The sequence below is a fragment of the Girardinichthys multiradiatus genome, chromosome 22 (assembly GCF_021462225.1).
Source record: "Girardinichthys multiradiatus isolate DD_20200921_A chromosome 22, DD_fGirMul_XY1, whole genome shotgun sequence".
Classification (NCBI taxonomy): Eukaryota; Metazoa; Chordata; class Actinopteri; order Cyprinodontiformes; family Goodeidae; genus Girardinichthys; species Girardinichthys multiradiatus.
Genome location: NC_061814.1, coordinates 43,186,775 through 43,203,009, shown reverse-complemented (window position 1 = coordinate 43,203,009; position 16,235 = coordinate 43,186,775). Strand labels below are relative to the sequence as shown.

Sequence of the window (16,235 nt, the reverse complement as noted above, 5' to 3'; positions counted from 1 at the left end):
GAGGAGCCAGCAGTGTATGTAGGGAGGTGTGCTGCTCCTCTCACTGAAGACGTGTTGGAAACAATTCGTTAATTAAATGATGAAATGTATCTCTGTTGCTGGGGAGACATCCACAGACACAATGATTGTGTATGTGTGCTGCATGTCAGCGTGGGGTATAAAATGTAATGTAACGCTTTAGTCAGACAACACAGATGTTTCCAGGTAGCAGTGTCAGTGTGACGTCTCCTCTCTGAATTCAGATTGGTTTTAATAAACTTGTGGAAACTACAACTGATCTCTGACTGAGGATTGTCCTTTGGGTGCCAAATAAAAGAGTTGATGAGAGGTGAGGAGTAATGTAAGAGTTAACGGACGGCCAGTGAAGTTTTCCTCAGTGTGTTTTAATATCAGGCAGATATTCTGCTGCCTTTGGATCCCTGGGTTTGGTCAGAATACATTAGAACGGCCGTAATAACCTTTTTAACACCAGGTGTAATTCCAGACAATATGTTTGAAGCTCAGAAGTTACTGTTTCCTGTGATGCTTTTATCGTGAAGCAGAGAGATTGGGATCAGCTCGCAGCTTCCTGTCTGTGTCCCAGCGATGCCGCTCCGGTGTTCCGTGCGCCGCGCTTTGAGTCCTACCCACGTCCAGGGTAAATACTGGGTTGCCAGGTAGGGCAGGAACCTGCCTGTTTTGGAGGACGTCAGTGATGACGCTCAGGTTTGAAGGATGCTGGAGCCGGATCTGGTTTCCGTGAGGAGCAGGATTAACTGGACCGGATTTTTAAAACGCAGCAAACAAGAGGAGTAAACGAGTAACGAACAGGAGCGAAGAGGATTTATTTACCAGATTTTATTTATAGAGGAGAATGGCTGACAGCTGCTGAATATCGATTATCAACTGGAAGGTGATCGGTTCCGATCTGGGACCAGAAACCCGGACCCTTTCTGTTAATTCCCACCCTGTCAGGATTGTCGGCTGGCCTGACATCATTGGCTGCTGGTTGGGAATGAATCATCATCATCAGCAGCAGCAGCAGCAGCATCATCCTCAGCAGGACCACCACCAGCAGCAGGAGGGTTGAGGGATGCTGTCACTGTTACTGCACCCTTAAAAAGCCCACTCACCGACCCACCCAGGCCTACTCCCACTGATTAGTCACGGCCGTGGATTCAGCATGGAGGAAATCCTCAGGAAGCTGCAGAAAGACGCGTCGGGACACAAACACAAAGCCGTCCGAGATGCGTGCGTGTGCGCCTGCGGTGAGTGTGCGTGAGGATAAACTGCGTCCTGGTTCACCTGCTGGTCTGTAGGAAACAGCTCTTCTAAATGAGTCTGATGAATCAGGGTCTGTCAGAGGGAATACGGAGCTGTAAACACCAGGAATCTGTAGGGAAATCCATGACTGTCAGGGTTAGGAGGAGAAGCCACGTCTTCATGATCAGAAGCTGGTTTATTGTTTTTACACCACAGAAAAACTCCCACCTGGAACTGAAACTGGTTGCAGTTTCTAGATGAGGTGGTTTCCAAACATATAGAGGGCATGGTTCCTTAAAGGTGTCTGGTGGATCTGCTGACGTGGTGAACATCTCAAGTCATGCATGAATATTCAGTTTTCGGGACAAAGTTGACTGCTGAGCACTGTGCTCTATAACTCAGCTTCCCCTAAGTAAGAAAACAATACAGGTGACATCTGTTGCTCCAAATTGCAACCAACGTCCTCTGGGGGCGCTGTGCAAGGGAGGTTAACAAGTTCAATTGGACACTTTAAAATTCAGTAAAAAGTATAAACCAGTTTCACCAGCTTAAATCAACAAATTTCTGTAGATATTTCCTATTTAAATGAAGATTCATTCCATGTTAGAAATGTAACCTGGTACACCCCCTGAAATCTCCACCTGGAAAGTTGAAGGTTTTGGATAAACTCCAACATGGCTGCCTTGCTCATACAGTGTGCTGCTAGCTGTGGTCCCAGCCTGTTTATTTGCTCTTCTGATAGTATCATTAAGTTACACACAGAGTACTGTGTGAGCTCTGTCAGTAAACATGTTGTTTTACTGTTTCTATGAAATGCAGAGTTATTGGCTTGTATTGGTAGCAACAACAAACTGACTGAGCAAATCTCTCTGGATTCTGACCTCCAGCTGGATGTTAGTTAGGGTGTTTGGCAGTGTGGGAGGTACTAATGCCTTTTAACATTTCATGTTTTCTTTCACATAGAAAGTACTCTTGGATCAGTGTTTCTGTGTTCTTTGTGTGTCTCTGCTCTGTTCTCTCAAACCCCCAGTCGGTCGTGCCTGGTGGTCGCTCACACTTAGCCTGGTTCTGGTTCTGCTGGAGGGTTCTTCCCGTTGAGGGGGAGTTTTCCTTTCCATGGTCTCTAAATGCATGCTCAGCATGAGGGTTTGCTGCACGTCAGTGACTCGATGCAGTCTGCTGGATTTCCTTAGATAGAACATTTTTTAACTAGTTTGAATAATAAACTGGACCCGATTGTATTATTTAATGACTCAGGATGTTTTGGACTGTCTTTAATAGAGCGTGTTTGATTAGATTAAGTTTATTTTTTATTTTTTATTTTTTTACTTCCTTGAGAGGATATTTGTGGTTACTCTGCGATTTATAAAGAAACTAAATTGAATTGAGGGCTGCACAGTGGCACAGTCGGTAGCACTGTTGCCTTGCAGTAAGAAGATCCATGGTTTTAAACCCAGCCTGGGTCTTTCTGCACAGAGTTCTCATGTGTGGGTTCTCTCCAGGTACTCTAGCCTCCTCCCACCGTCCAGAAACTGACTGTTAACTGGTCTTTCTAAATTTCCCTTAGGTATGAGTGTATGTATGCATGGTTGTCTGTCCGGTGTGTCTCTGGGCTGCCTTGTGACGGACTTGCAACCTGTCCAAGTTGTACCCAATGACCCCCTGGACAGGCACCACCTCCCCTGTGACCCCATTTGGGAAAGCATAGACAATGGATGGATGGACTGAAATTAAATAGAACCCGTTATTACTATAGTTTTCCTTTTGTGTCTTGTAAGTTAGAATATTTTACATATTAAGTCCTAACTAAAAATGAACTGTAATGCCCCTGTAGTAAGGATGGATAGTATCCCTTTGTTTACATTATACTGAGATTAAAAATTTAGTCAGACCTTAGTCACAACACACTCTTACTGGTGATGTTTCCAAACCCTAAAAACGGATCATATGTTTGGGATTGTTTTCTGCAGTCACTTCCCTCAATGAAGGCTCCATTTATGCTTGAAAACATGTTTGATTGGAACCTGTGGTTTGTTCTGTTCAGCAGCTGAGTCACATTTCTAAATGTAAGTCTAAATGAAGCAGCCTGATGAATGAGTTTCATCTTTGCAGCAGTATTTGTGTGTGTGATGCTTGTTGTGAAACAGCTGTGATGCTCAGAAACCATCCCAGTTGATCTCTGAGAAACACCATGGAACTGCATGGAGGAAGTGGTTTCCTCTGATGTTGGTGCAGATGCTGTTAGCATTAGTAGCCATAGGAATGACCTTTTTGGAGAAAGGTGGGTGACAAGTGAAGCTCCCTGGGACGGCAAGTAAAGGTTCAGGTTGTGCTGACGGAGGGAGAATCATGTTCTCCTATGAGCAAAAATGCTGTGCAAGGGCACATAAGAGCCCTACTGAGCATGCCCAGACTGGACACAGTCATGGTAACAAAACATACCCAGTTTCAGCTGTGAGGTCTTGCATTTCAGGGGTTTTGAAAATAATGTTGAAACATCTGCAGAATAAATAAAACATGACACCTGCATGTACTTTGATTCAATGTAACAAGAAGTTAACCCGCAGAAATTAACAGGTAACGCAGCAGAGAGATGCTGTTCTGTAAAACTGAACACTTTCAGTCAGCAGTTTAACTTTGTACCAAGGAGGAGAGACATCAGCAATGATGTCACAGAATAATCAGTGTCTGGCCATAAGTCCTGGAAGGGTTTTATTATTATTTAAGGTCCCTCGACCTACTCACAGAAAGATTACATACATTTACGTCCATCAAGAAAATACTCCCGATGTTGTAACGGTCCAGTTAAAGTCCAGGCTTTAACCTGATTGAAACGCTGTTGTGGGACCTTCAGAGGGATGTTTAGAGAAGAATATATGCACAACACAATGAACTGAAGCACTATTGGACAGAAGAGTGGACGATTATTCCTCCACAGACGTGAGAGACTGTTAAAATCAGACAGAAAACCACTGCTGAGAGTTACTGCTGCTGAAGGAGGTTCTCAAGCAGAGGCCTGCAACATGATAACCTGCAGATGAAACTGTCAGAAAGACGCATTTTCATGTTTGAGCTTAGAAAGCTGTCGGACTTTTTTACTTTACTTAAAGAAACATGGAAAAAAATGAATATTTTCAAATGATTCATCATAAACACTTTTGAGGAATGCTGCACATCTATTAACTCTTTCAATCACATGAATTCCCTGCTTTTTGTTTGATATTTTCCAGAAACTCTGGAGTCTCAGAAGGGATCAGCCAAGATTTCTCCTTCACAGCTTCGGTAAGTTAATTTATTCGTTCTTTCATTCTTTCAGCTCATGTCCCATCTGATTATTTTGATTCTTCAGCATCCAACCATAATGTCTGGAAATGTGGAGAAATCTATTAAATGGCAACATCCTGTGTTACCTCTGGTATTCAGTAAAGTGTGGTCTGTATGGTACAATAATTAACTCTGACCATGTTTTTTTAGTTTTTGGCTAAACATGAACATTTGAAGAAGAAGGTCCAAGAATGCTCCTACATGGTTTATTGGCCCAATTCTCTGATAGTCTGCTCGGAAAAGTGGTTTTCCATTCCGCCTATCCACCTGTTCCTGTTGGGAGACAGGAAACATTTCCTGACAGCTTTCTCCATGTCACAGCCTGCCGTACTCTGGTCTCCCTCACCATTAAACTGTAGTGGTCTGATTTGAATGGATTTAAATGATCCTGGAATTACTCAGCTGATAATGCAAATATTGAACTGAGCAGTAAAATAAAACTAGAGCCTGTTAGGCTGAAGGTTTTCCTAAACGCTTCCTGAACATTTGAGGAACGTTTGCAAACTGGAATCCGTTTAAATGTCTGTTTAGTATCTGAATATGAAAACAGAATGTTTTACTAATGAATGCTACCTGGTCCAACTAACTCAGGTGCTGTATGTGATGCATCATCTGGTAACTGAGGTGTAATTATGGGTCATTATTTGCTTTGTCTGGATATTCGAAAAAAGCAGGAAATATAGAAAAAACTGTTTGGAAAAATGAGGAAATTTTTATGTCATCCCAAAAATAGAATAATTTACAATAAAGAACTTGTGTTTGTAGCATAGCATCTTTGAGGTGTTTAATTTGAACCGATTTGACACCTGCAAACACTATTTTACAAAGACTCCAGTTGTTAAAGTGGTTTTCCTGGTAAAGTCTGGATAGTGCAGAAACTCCAGCTTCAACAATGCTCCACCCAGGAACCAGAGGTTTAAAAGGTACGCTGTGACCAGGACGCTTCATGCTTCATCTCCAGTGCAGAACTCCTGGGAAGTCCTCATTGTACCCATCGTACAGTTGTTTGATCCCAAGCAAGAAGACGTTCTGCCCAGAAGATATGTTGAGAACAAGCAGTGAGAACGTCTGAACCAGTTAGTAACAAGAAGTCCTAAAGGTACTGAAACTGGATGAGTTTTAGTAGTTAGGTTCAGTTAGTGGTGAAGAAGATGGAGCAGACAGGGACCAGTGTCAGGGCTGGAGAGGGGAGAAGGAGGACATATCGGACAAAGGATGTTGGATATGGAGATGCCAGGAAGGAGGAAAAGAGAAAAATAGCAGAAAAGGTTTGTGGAGGTAGTGAAGGAGAGTTGGAGAATGTGTGGAAAAAGAAGAAGCTGGAGACAGGGTGAGATGGAGGCACAAGATCTGCTGTGGTGCCCCCACATCCAGATGATAGAAGAAGAAGTGGAGCTGTTGGACTTCTGAAATGAAGCAAACTGACTTATTCATGTTTAGCTTCTGTGGTTTTATGAGAGCTGATCAGATGAAACATTGATGTTAATCTCTTAGTAATTAGTGCAGCTCTTCATCATCAGAATGAATGAAACCTTCTGAAAACAGACAGTGAGCATGAAGCAGCGGTTGGACTGAAATGTGCTCTGGAATCATCTTGATTGATCTAATTGTGATCTTTGCACATTAAGCCACCAGTTTTTTGTTTAAAGTTTCTGCCAGTTTTATCTCTGGTTTCTGGGTCGGATCCCCTTCTTGTTCTCCCTGTGGCTCAGTTTTCTTTCTTCATGCTCATTAAAACACTGGATTGATTTAACTGTCCTGCGCTCTGATGCTCCCTGCGACCCATTTGAAGCCGTGGAGCTGAGACGGTTCAGCCCAGGATCCATCAGCAGCAGACAGAGACTCAATCAACCACGAATAAAGACATGGAGATGCAGTTCGAGCGACTGGAGGAAACACAACAAGACAAAGAGAGTCATTGAAGACGGGAATCAGACACATTTGTTACATAACTGACCCAGCATTCAACTACATTTTCTCTGAGAAAGTTTTTAGTTTAAAAAAAGTGAAGTTTTTTTAATATTTGAGTTGAATCTCAGAACATTTTAATGCGACTAGCGACCAGAAGTCTTTCCCAGAGCAGGACTGTGAGCTGAGCTGCCCGTTGAAGCAAACATTAATATTTGGTCAATGACTGAAAGGGTTTTAGCACCCAATCAATAAATCAACCAATCTTTATTTTTATTGCATTATTACACAATACAGTGAGCGAAGGGACAAGCAGAGACAAAATGGATGGAAATGGAATGAAACCAGTCGTGCTAAAAACGTTATTGGCTGAACTGCAATGATTACAGTGAGGGTAAAAAAGTGGAGAACATACAGGTCGCTGTTTGGGCTTCCATCCTCCTAGTAGTGCATCTTTATTCCTGAATGTTCTTCAGATCTGGGTTCCAAGCAGTAATTTTGCAGAGAACAGAGTCACTGATCTCTAAGCTGATCCCTCAGGTTAAACTGGTGAAAAACGGCCTGGAGAACTCTGGAGGACCCCAACATGAAGCACACAGGAAATGCAGATATGTGCCGTGGCTGGACGAGTGTAGACAGGCTGTACCAGGATGGTGTCTGACGTGGATGCAGGAAGTCACCAGCTTAGATCTTTCCTTAATGTGGTTGAACCTTCATGTATGTTGAGACCCTTATCTACCTCTTGGTGTTAACATCTGATCTTTGTGAAATCTGATTGTCTCACACGTTGCACCTGACCTTCTGCAAACCCACAACGTGACCCTGTCAAAGCTCACACTGTCTGCTGAGGCATCCTCTCTGTCTGCTGACCACCACTGACCTTTCACACTGTCAGAATATGTATATGTAGGAAAATAGTTTTTTTGTTTCCAAATTCTTATTTAATTTTCCATGAATTCTTGAGAAACCAGAGTGATACCTTAGTGACTCACAGATGAACTGGTTTTTTTACATGTTTTTATTGAGGTTTTTTGTCTTTATTTATCAAGATGTACCGTCATAGAAATATGTAAATCTTTTCTGGTTTGTGATTTTATCTTGATTACACATTTAGAGAATGTTTTTTCAGTTACATCTGTTTTTTAATAGTTAATAGTTTCATCTGTAGATTAACGAAAAAATAAGAAATGATCAAAATGGAGCTGATTTCTGTCTTTCATGGTAATGTACAAATCTGGAGCTGATTATTAAGACCCAAGAAGCTGTTCCTTACCCGATCTGGAGCTTTTTTAGTGGAATTTAATTCACTCATTTAAGTCTGTCTATGTAACTTTATGGTGACAGAAATAAACGTATTGATTTCTTCTCTTCTTACCTCATCCAACCATGACTCAGCGGTTGGATAAATGGGAAAAATCAAAGGTCAGATAAATAATTTCATCCTCAGCTGGGGTATATTATTCATCAAAGAGAAGGATCTTCACAGGCTGAACCAGAATTTTATCAGCCAGGATGTTCTAACTGTATAACAGATGCAAACACCTAATTACTGCTTCCATGTTTCCTGGTTGGACTCTTTCTTGCTAGATACGTATTTATTGGTGCATCTATGCCTTCATTAATATTCCATGTATGTAACATCACCATTTCTGTTCTTCTGTGCAGAGAGCGCTGCCTGCTGCCACTGCAGATGGCTCTGGAGTCCAAAAACGCCAAACTAGGACAGACGGCGCTCTCTGGCATGCAGGTACCTAAAGATAAACCGGTTCTGATCTTCACTACGTGAACCTTTCTGATTCCACCTAATGTGTGAATTCTGTCCTTGTCTACGAGCAGAAATTCCTGTGTGACGACAGGTTTGTGGGTGGTGTTGGCTTGGAGGTGGAGGTTCTGGAGAAACAGCTGCTTAGCCAGATGTTGGAGGCCATCAGAGTCACTCCATCCCTGCATGAAGACCTGCAGGTGGAAGTCATGAAGGTAAGGACTAACAAACAGCAAGGAATGACCTCTGACCTTCCAGAAGTTCCTTTTCTCACTTCTTCTGCAGAACATCAGAAGGATTTATCTCTGTTTGCAGGTCCTGCTCTGCATCACCTACTCTCCGAACTTTGACATTAATGGAGACTCCATCCTGAGGATCGCTCAGGTAAAACAATCATTTCAAGTTTACTCATCATGTAACCATTTGGATCTCTGACGTTTTTACTGTTTGCACCAGATCAGGACCCGGCTCAATCAGGCCTTTCAGATTTGTTTTTCGGTCTTCTCTGTGTTGTTGCTCAGTGCTGCAAATACTAATATCTCTGCCAGCTTTAAGGGTTTATTTTTCTGCCTAAACTGGACCAGTTAGAACTTTATTGGAAAAGATTTTGTTTCAGTCCAGGTCTGTTGTTTCTCTGCTGAACTCTGAGCTTCAGGGTAGAAGCTGAGTTTCTGATGTTTCTCTCCTCTGCAGCAGCAAACAGAAGCGTTTTCCTCTGACAGAATCCAAGTACAACATGATGAAGGTGGTATCTTTGTTTTATAGGGGTTATATTGTAAAGCATCATTAAATCAACCAGAACTTGGGGAAAAGTGGATTTCTGTTTACAAGCATCTGTTGCAGCAGAGGAAGAAAAGGTCTGGTTCACATGATTCTTTCACAGAAGTCACTCCGATGAATGAAGGAATTATGTTGAACAATCAGACATTAATATAATAAAATGTGTGCTGCCACAGACCGCAAACAAAGAAGTCTGTAATTAATGTCATGACTTTAATATTAGCTGAAACTCTAAGCTGATTTACGTCTGACACAGAAGGCTGGAAATACCACACATCCCACTGAAGTACTGCTCTCTTGCTGGGACATTTTCTGGGGTAAAGTAAAATATTTGGTTCACGTTCCTGGAATTGAAACAACAGGGACCGAGGAATGGCTGCCCAAAAACACCCCGGGTCCTGAAGATGTTCCTTCAATCAAACTTTGTGAAAGTAAAAGGAAAACTAGAATCTCTTACAGATGGGAGACTTGAACCACACTTGTTATGGAAAACTCAACAATCTGCTCCTCCAACATGCTGACTTTAGTTCATAGTTTTACCAGCATGAACGTTTCCCAGAAACCGGAGGAGCTTTCAGTGTTCAGAGATGATTCAGGTCTCTGCATGGTGTCTCAGGGTCTTATCCCCCACATGTTGGATTAAAAATCACATCCTGAGTCCTGCAGCTGTTGAAACTCAAATATCACAAAGTTTTGACTAAACAATGAAACTTTTGTTGCTGTATAACCTTTACCTCTGATGTTTTTTTGCTCCGACTCTAAAGAATGCATCACTCAATGCTAATAAACCCGATAAATGCTCCTTTGTGTGAATGTTTGGAGGTTGGGGAGTGTTTCTTTGTAACGTCACGTCTGTGCTGCAGTACCCAGGAGATGTTTGCTGCCATTAACAGCTCATAAAACCTGCTCATGTTGATGTGTTAATGCATTCAGAGCTGCCGGGCCTGACCATCTGCTGTCAGAGAGGGTGTCTGGTTCTGTTTGTGTTTGGTCACAACTCAGAACGATGGTGAATGCTGTCAGCACATCTCCATTAACTGTAACAGCCAGGCTAACATGGCAATGCTCAGGGGTTTATTCAGCGTTGAACTATTTTACATCTTCAGTTTATTAACTGATTAGAGTTCATGTAAAAAAAATTACAGCTGAATAAATCCTACATCTGGTCACCTCCTGAGTACATGTTGAGGTTTATTAAAATCAGGTTCAAAGATGAAAAAAAAAGTAATTTCAGTCTGAAAGTGGTTCAGGTGTGAGGTGATGCAGGTTTTCTGCAGAAAACATTTAAACCTGACTTACATGAATTATAAGTTTTCCGATGCTGTCTTAAGACCTCTACTGTTGCGCCACATAGAGAAAAGAGAGGCAAATCGTGTATACAGGTCCTTCTCAAAATATTAGCATATTATGATAAAGTTCATTATTTTCCATAATGTCATGATGAAAATTTAACATTCATATATTTTAGATTCATTGCACACTAACTGAAATATTTCAGGTCTTTTATTGTCTTAATACGGATGATTTTGGCATACAGCTCATGAAAACCCAAAATTCCTATCTCACAAAATTAGCATATTTCATCCGACCAATAAAAGAAAAGTGTTTTTAATACAAAAAACGTCAATCTTCAAATAATCATGTACAGTTATGCACTCAATACTTGGTCGGGAATCCTTTTGCAGAAATGACTGCTTCAATGCGGCGTGGCATGGAGGCAATCAGCCTGTGGCACTGCTGAGGTCTTATGGAGGCCCAGGATGCTTCGATAGCGGCCTTTAGCTCATCCAGAGTGTTGGGTCTTGAGTCTCTCAACGTTCTCTTCACAATATCCCACAGATTCTCTATGGGGTTCAGGTCAGGAGAGTTGGCAGGCCAATTGAGCACAGTGATACCATGGTCAGTAAACCATTTACCAGTGGTTTTGGCACTGTGAGCAGGTGCCAGGTCGTGCTGAAAAATGAAATCTTCATCTCCATAAAGCTTTTCAGCAGATGGAAGCATGAAGTGCTCCAAAATCTCCTGACAGCTAGCTGCATTGACCCTGCCCTTGATAAAACACAGTGGACCAACACCAGCAGCTGACACGGCACCCCAGACCATCACTGACTGTGGGTACTTGACACTGGACTTCTGGCATTTTGGCATTTCCTTCTCCCCAGTCTTCCTCCAGACTCTGGCACCTTGATTTCTGAATGACATGCAGAATTTGCTTTCATCCGAAAAAGGTACTTTGGACCACTGAGCAACAGTCCAGTGCTGCTTCTCTGTAGCCCAGGTCAGGCGCTTCTGCCGCTGTTTCTGGTTCAAAAGTGGCTTGACCTGGGGAATGCGGCACCTGTAGCCCATTTCCTGCACACGCCTGTGCACGGTGGCTCTGGATGTTTCTACTCCAGACTCAGTCCACTGCTTCCGCAGGTCCCCCAAGGTCTGGAATCGGCCCTTCTCCACAATCTTCCTCAGGGTCCGGTCACCTCTTCTCATTGTGCAGCGTTTTCTGCCACACTTTTTCCTTCCCACAGACTTCCCACTGAGGTGCCTTGATACAGCACTCTGGGAACAGCCTATTCGTTCAGAAATTTCTTTCTGTGTCTTACCCTCTTGCTTGAGGGTGTCAATAGTGGCCTTCTGGACAGCAGTCAGGTCAGCAGTCTTACCCATGATTGGGGTTTTGAGTGATGAACCAGGCTGGGAGTTTTAAAGGCCTCAGGAATCTTTTGCAGGTGTTTAGAGTTAACTCGTTGATTCAGATGATTAGGTTCATAGCTCGTTTAGAGACCCTTTTAATGATATGCTAATTTTGTGAGATAGGAATTTTGGGTTTTCATGACCTGTATGCCAAAATCATCCATATTAAGACAATAAAAGACCTGAAATATTTCAGTTAGTGTGCAATGAATCTAAAATATATGAATGTTAAATTTTCATCATGACATTATGGAAAATAATGAACTTTATCACAATATGCTAATATTTTGAGAAGGACCTGTATTTTTTCCACCTACTGGGAAAGAATAGGGCCATTAAATCAGTTTTATTACTCGCATCAACCTTTAGATAATTGTTTTTGTTTTAGCCTCAGCTTCTGCTTCCTTTTGGTCTCCTTACATTAACAGAAGCAGCTCCAGTCAGCATTATTAGGTAAACACAGACTAACCTTCAGTGTGAGCATCAGGAAACCTATTTTAGAAATGAAGGCATTTGTTTCAGTTTTATGTACAGAAGGTATTTGTATCCTGATTTAAAGAAAAGAAAAGAAAAACCTGTCTGTGGTTCTAGACTAAGTGGCTGCTAACAAAACTCATCTATTATATGCAGGGTTCCTCTGAGATCAGGAAGAGTTTTATTCCTTCCACACTTTATTTCCCGTCTCAGTTCCTACATGATAAATACATGAGTTTCCACCACATCCGCTCTGAAGTTGATCACAGATTAGCACGGTGCCGGAATCTCGTTCTCCCTGTGCATGCATGGGTTTTCTCCAGGTACTCCAGCTTCCTCCCACAGCAAAAAACATGACTGTTATTTGGGTATTTAAATTACCCTTACGTTATGTGTGTGTGTGTGTGTGTGTGTTTGTGTGTGTGTGCATCACTGATGTTCTGTGTTGGCACCAGCTATCCTGTGACCATACAATGATAAGCGGATGGATGACTGCAAAACCACCGATGCTCAAACACCTCCATGGGTTTCATGTTACCCAACGTCTAGTCCATGACGACTATCTGTGACCGTCTCCAGTTATAGTTTCAAACTGTTATAAACTGGAATACAACCTGGGGGAAACCTTAAACAACCTTAAACACGTGTGGTGATCCTGACTACCCGGAGAAAACCTTAAATCTGTCCTGAACCTTAGAGGATTGCAGAGTCAGTGGAGCTGTGAGGTCAGATGTTGGAGGATGTATTGATTTTTCATTGATTAGGTGTAAAAGGACCCAGCAGCTGCAGAGGCTTTAAATCTGAGTCTAATTAGCTGATTTCAGGCTTTGTTCATCTGACACATGAGGCTCCATCTTCCTGCTGTTATCAATGTTTCCTTCAGTGCAAATCTTTTTTTAGGTTGATATAATGGATCCACTCTAAGAATTTTATTATTTCATCATATAGACAATAATAAAGGCTTAGTTAAAGTAAGTTTGTTGAGAATCGATCACTGTAAGTAAGTTGAACTGAATTGAAAAGTGTTTTGGTAAAATAAGTTTCTCTGATGCCGTTGGCCTTTTCCTGGAATATAACCTTTAACCCATATATGTTTCAAGGTTCTGCAAACCTCCATATGAATCCTCAGCCCCTCAGAAGCTCTGAAAAACTTTCTCTAAAAGTAGAAATGAATACTGAGACAGTAACAGGAAGGGTGTATAGGCAAACATTCCTCTTGGTTCTCTGCAAAGTTTCCAAAACTGCTGCAGATTGTGAAATTACTGAGGTTACAAAGTTCTGGGTCTGGTATCTGTCTTAGAACAGTTGTGGTTCTTTCCCTTGATTATTTTTTGGCTTTGTCCTAAATGACGGTAATGCAACTGTTTTAGTGTAGTTCTTTAGGTATCTGTACCTTGATAAGCTGTTTTATATTTAATTTAATCCAGACGTATGTCTTGTATCTCTTAGCACTTTGTTTGCAGATGCAGATCTGTTTGGACCAAACCTTCTAAAACATGTCTGTAGTCAGTTTAGCTAGAGCTCCTTTTTCTGCACTCCTTGCTCCTTTCGGACTGCATCTGTTGGAAGACATGTCATGTTGTCATTTTTACGAGCTCCACTTGAATCTAAATTAGATGAAAACTGGAGACGGTGCAAACATGGATGTGCAGGCTTTGTGTCTCTGTGCTGCATTACTGCTTAACATCCACAGAGTGTGACCTTTTAATCTGACCACACGATGTCCTACAGACTGACAACACATCACTGGTTTATGCCACTCCTCAGTCTGGTCACCATGGCAACCGGTGATGCCACGAAAGCTTCCCATAAATCTCCCCGACAGTTCAGCGTATCTTTGAGCTGCTCCCGCTGGATGCCCTGCGTCACTGCTGTTCTGTTCTGTGTAAAATTAAATTAAAAAATCACCCACTGATGGGGTGTGTGTGTGTGTGTGTGTGTGTGTGTGTGTGTGTGTGTGCGTGTGCAGGTGTGTATTGAGACCTACATGTCCAGCTGTCACCAGCGCAGCATCAACACAGCTGTGAGGGCCACCCTGAGTCAGATACTGGGAGACCTGACACTGCAGCTGCGCCACAGACAAGAGGTCAGAGTGGACACACACACACATGTTTACATTTAAAAGACACATTGACAACAAAGTGAGCAGTGAGGATCTTAAAGTTTAAACCCTCTTCTTCCATCTTCATTAACAGTAAATCCTCCGTCAGCCCTAATGTTCTACATACAGCAGCATAATCATTACTATTTATGCAGATGACCTTAGATTTAACTAGAATACTCTGGTAAACGGAGGAGTTCATGGTCCAGTCAATAAATACCAGGGACCCAGATCATTAACCCTCCTCCTCCGTGCTTGACATGGTTTGAGTTGTTTTTTCCAGACAGCAGCCAAATGGAAAATATTTTATCATTTTTTCTACATTGATGAGGCAGCAACAGCTGGTTCTCTAAGATCACTGTTGATGTATTTTCATTCTGGTGTTGGTAAACTGCAAATTGTCAAAACCTCTGCAGGGGCAGCATTTACTGAACATCATTTACTAATGATGTTCAGTTAATCAATCAAGTTGACCTTTATTGCCTGGCTGCCACTTAGTTTTATGTCAGAACAGAGTTTTTGCTGTATATAATTTTTAAAGATGCACCAAAGTAAAAATTTGGGTCGATATCCGATATTAATGTTGTTGTTATGGCCAATAACCGATATTTAATGAAATTGTACACTGCTCAAAAAAATAACACATCATAGATCTGAATGAATGAAATATTCTCATTGAATACTTTGTTTTGTACAAAGTTGAATGTTCTGACAACAAAATCACACAAAAATCATCAATGGAAATCAAATTTATTAACCAATGGAGGCCTGGATTTGGAGTCACACACAAAATTAAAGTGGAAAAACACACTAGAGGCTGATCCAACTTTGATGTAATGTCCTTAAAACAAGTCAAAATGAGGCTCAGTATTGTGTGTGACCTCCACGTGTCTGTATGACCTCCCTACAACGCCTGGAGATGCTCCTGATGAGACGGCAGATGGTCTCATGAGGGATCTCCTCCCAGACCTGGACTAAAGCATCCGCCAACTCCTGGACAGTCTGTGGTGCAACGTGACGTTGGTGGATGGAGCGAGACATGATGTCCCAGATGTTCTCAATCGGATTCAGGTCTGAGGAACGGGCGGGCCAGTCCATAGCTTCAATGTCTTCATCTTGCAGGAACTGCTGACACACTCCAGCCACATGAGGTCTAGCATTGTCCTGCATTAGGAGGAACCCAGGGCCAACCACACCAGCATATGGTCTCACAAGGGGTCTGAGGATCTCATCTCGGTACCTAATGGCAGTCAGGCTACCTCTGGCGAGCTCATGGAGAAAGAAATGCCACCCCACACCTTTACTGACCCACTGCCAAACCGGTCATGCTGAAGGATGTTGCAGGCAGCAGATCGCTCTCCACGGTGTCTCCAGACTCTGTCACGTCTGTCACATGTGCTCAGTGTGAACCTGCTTTCATCTGTGAAGACCACAGGGCGCTGGTGGCGAATTTGCAAATCCTGGTGTTCTCTGGCAAATGCCAAGCGTCCTGCACGGTGTTGGGCTGTGAGCACAACCCCCATTTGTGGACGTCGGGCCCTCATACCATCCTCATGGAGTCGGTTTCTAACCATTTGTGCAGACACATGCACATTTGTGGCCTGCTGGAGGTCATTTTGCAGGGCTCTGGCAGTGCTCCTCCTGTTCCTCCTTGCACAAAGACGGAGGTAGCGGTCCTGCTGCTGGGTTGTTGCCCTCCTACAGCCTCCTCCACGTCTCCTGGTGTACTGGCCTGTCTCCTGGTAGCGCCTCCAGGCTCTGGACACTACGCTGACAGACACAGCAAACCTTCTTGCCACAGCTGGCATTGATGGTTCATCCTGGATGAGCTGCACTACCTGAGCCACTTGTGTGGGTTGTAGAGTCCGTCTCATGCTACCACGAGTGTGAAAGCACCACCAACATTCAAAAGTGACCAAAACATCAGCCAGAAAGCATCGGTACTGAGAAGTGGTC

At 42.7% G+C, this 16,235-nt stretch overlaps 1 protein-coding gene across 1 annotated transcript in view; it reads left to right on the top strand.

The window, feature by feature from the left end:
• Window positions 1–754: 754 nt before the first annotated feature.
• Window positions 755–16,235, top strand: part of arfgef3 (ARFGEF family member 3) — a 48,828-nt gene continuing 33,347 nt past the window's right edge. The window contains exons 1-6 of the mRNA XM_047351204.1: window positions 755–1,247; window positions 4,473–4,524; window positions 8,140–8,221; window positions 8,311–8,451; window positions 8,552–8,620; window positions 14,148–14,264. Coding sequence (XP_047207160.1) covers window positions 1,163–1,247; window positions 4,473–4,524; window positions 8,140–8,221; window positions 8,311–8,451; window positions 8,552–8,620; window positions 14,148–14,264 — 546 coding nt within the window. The 5' untranslated portion in view covers window positions 755–1,162. The remainder of the gene's footprint in view (window positions 1,248–4,472; window positions 4,525–8,139; window positions 8,222–8,310; window positions 8,452–8,551; window positions 8,621–14,147; window positions 14,265–16,235) is intronic.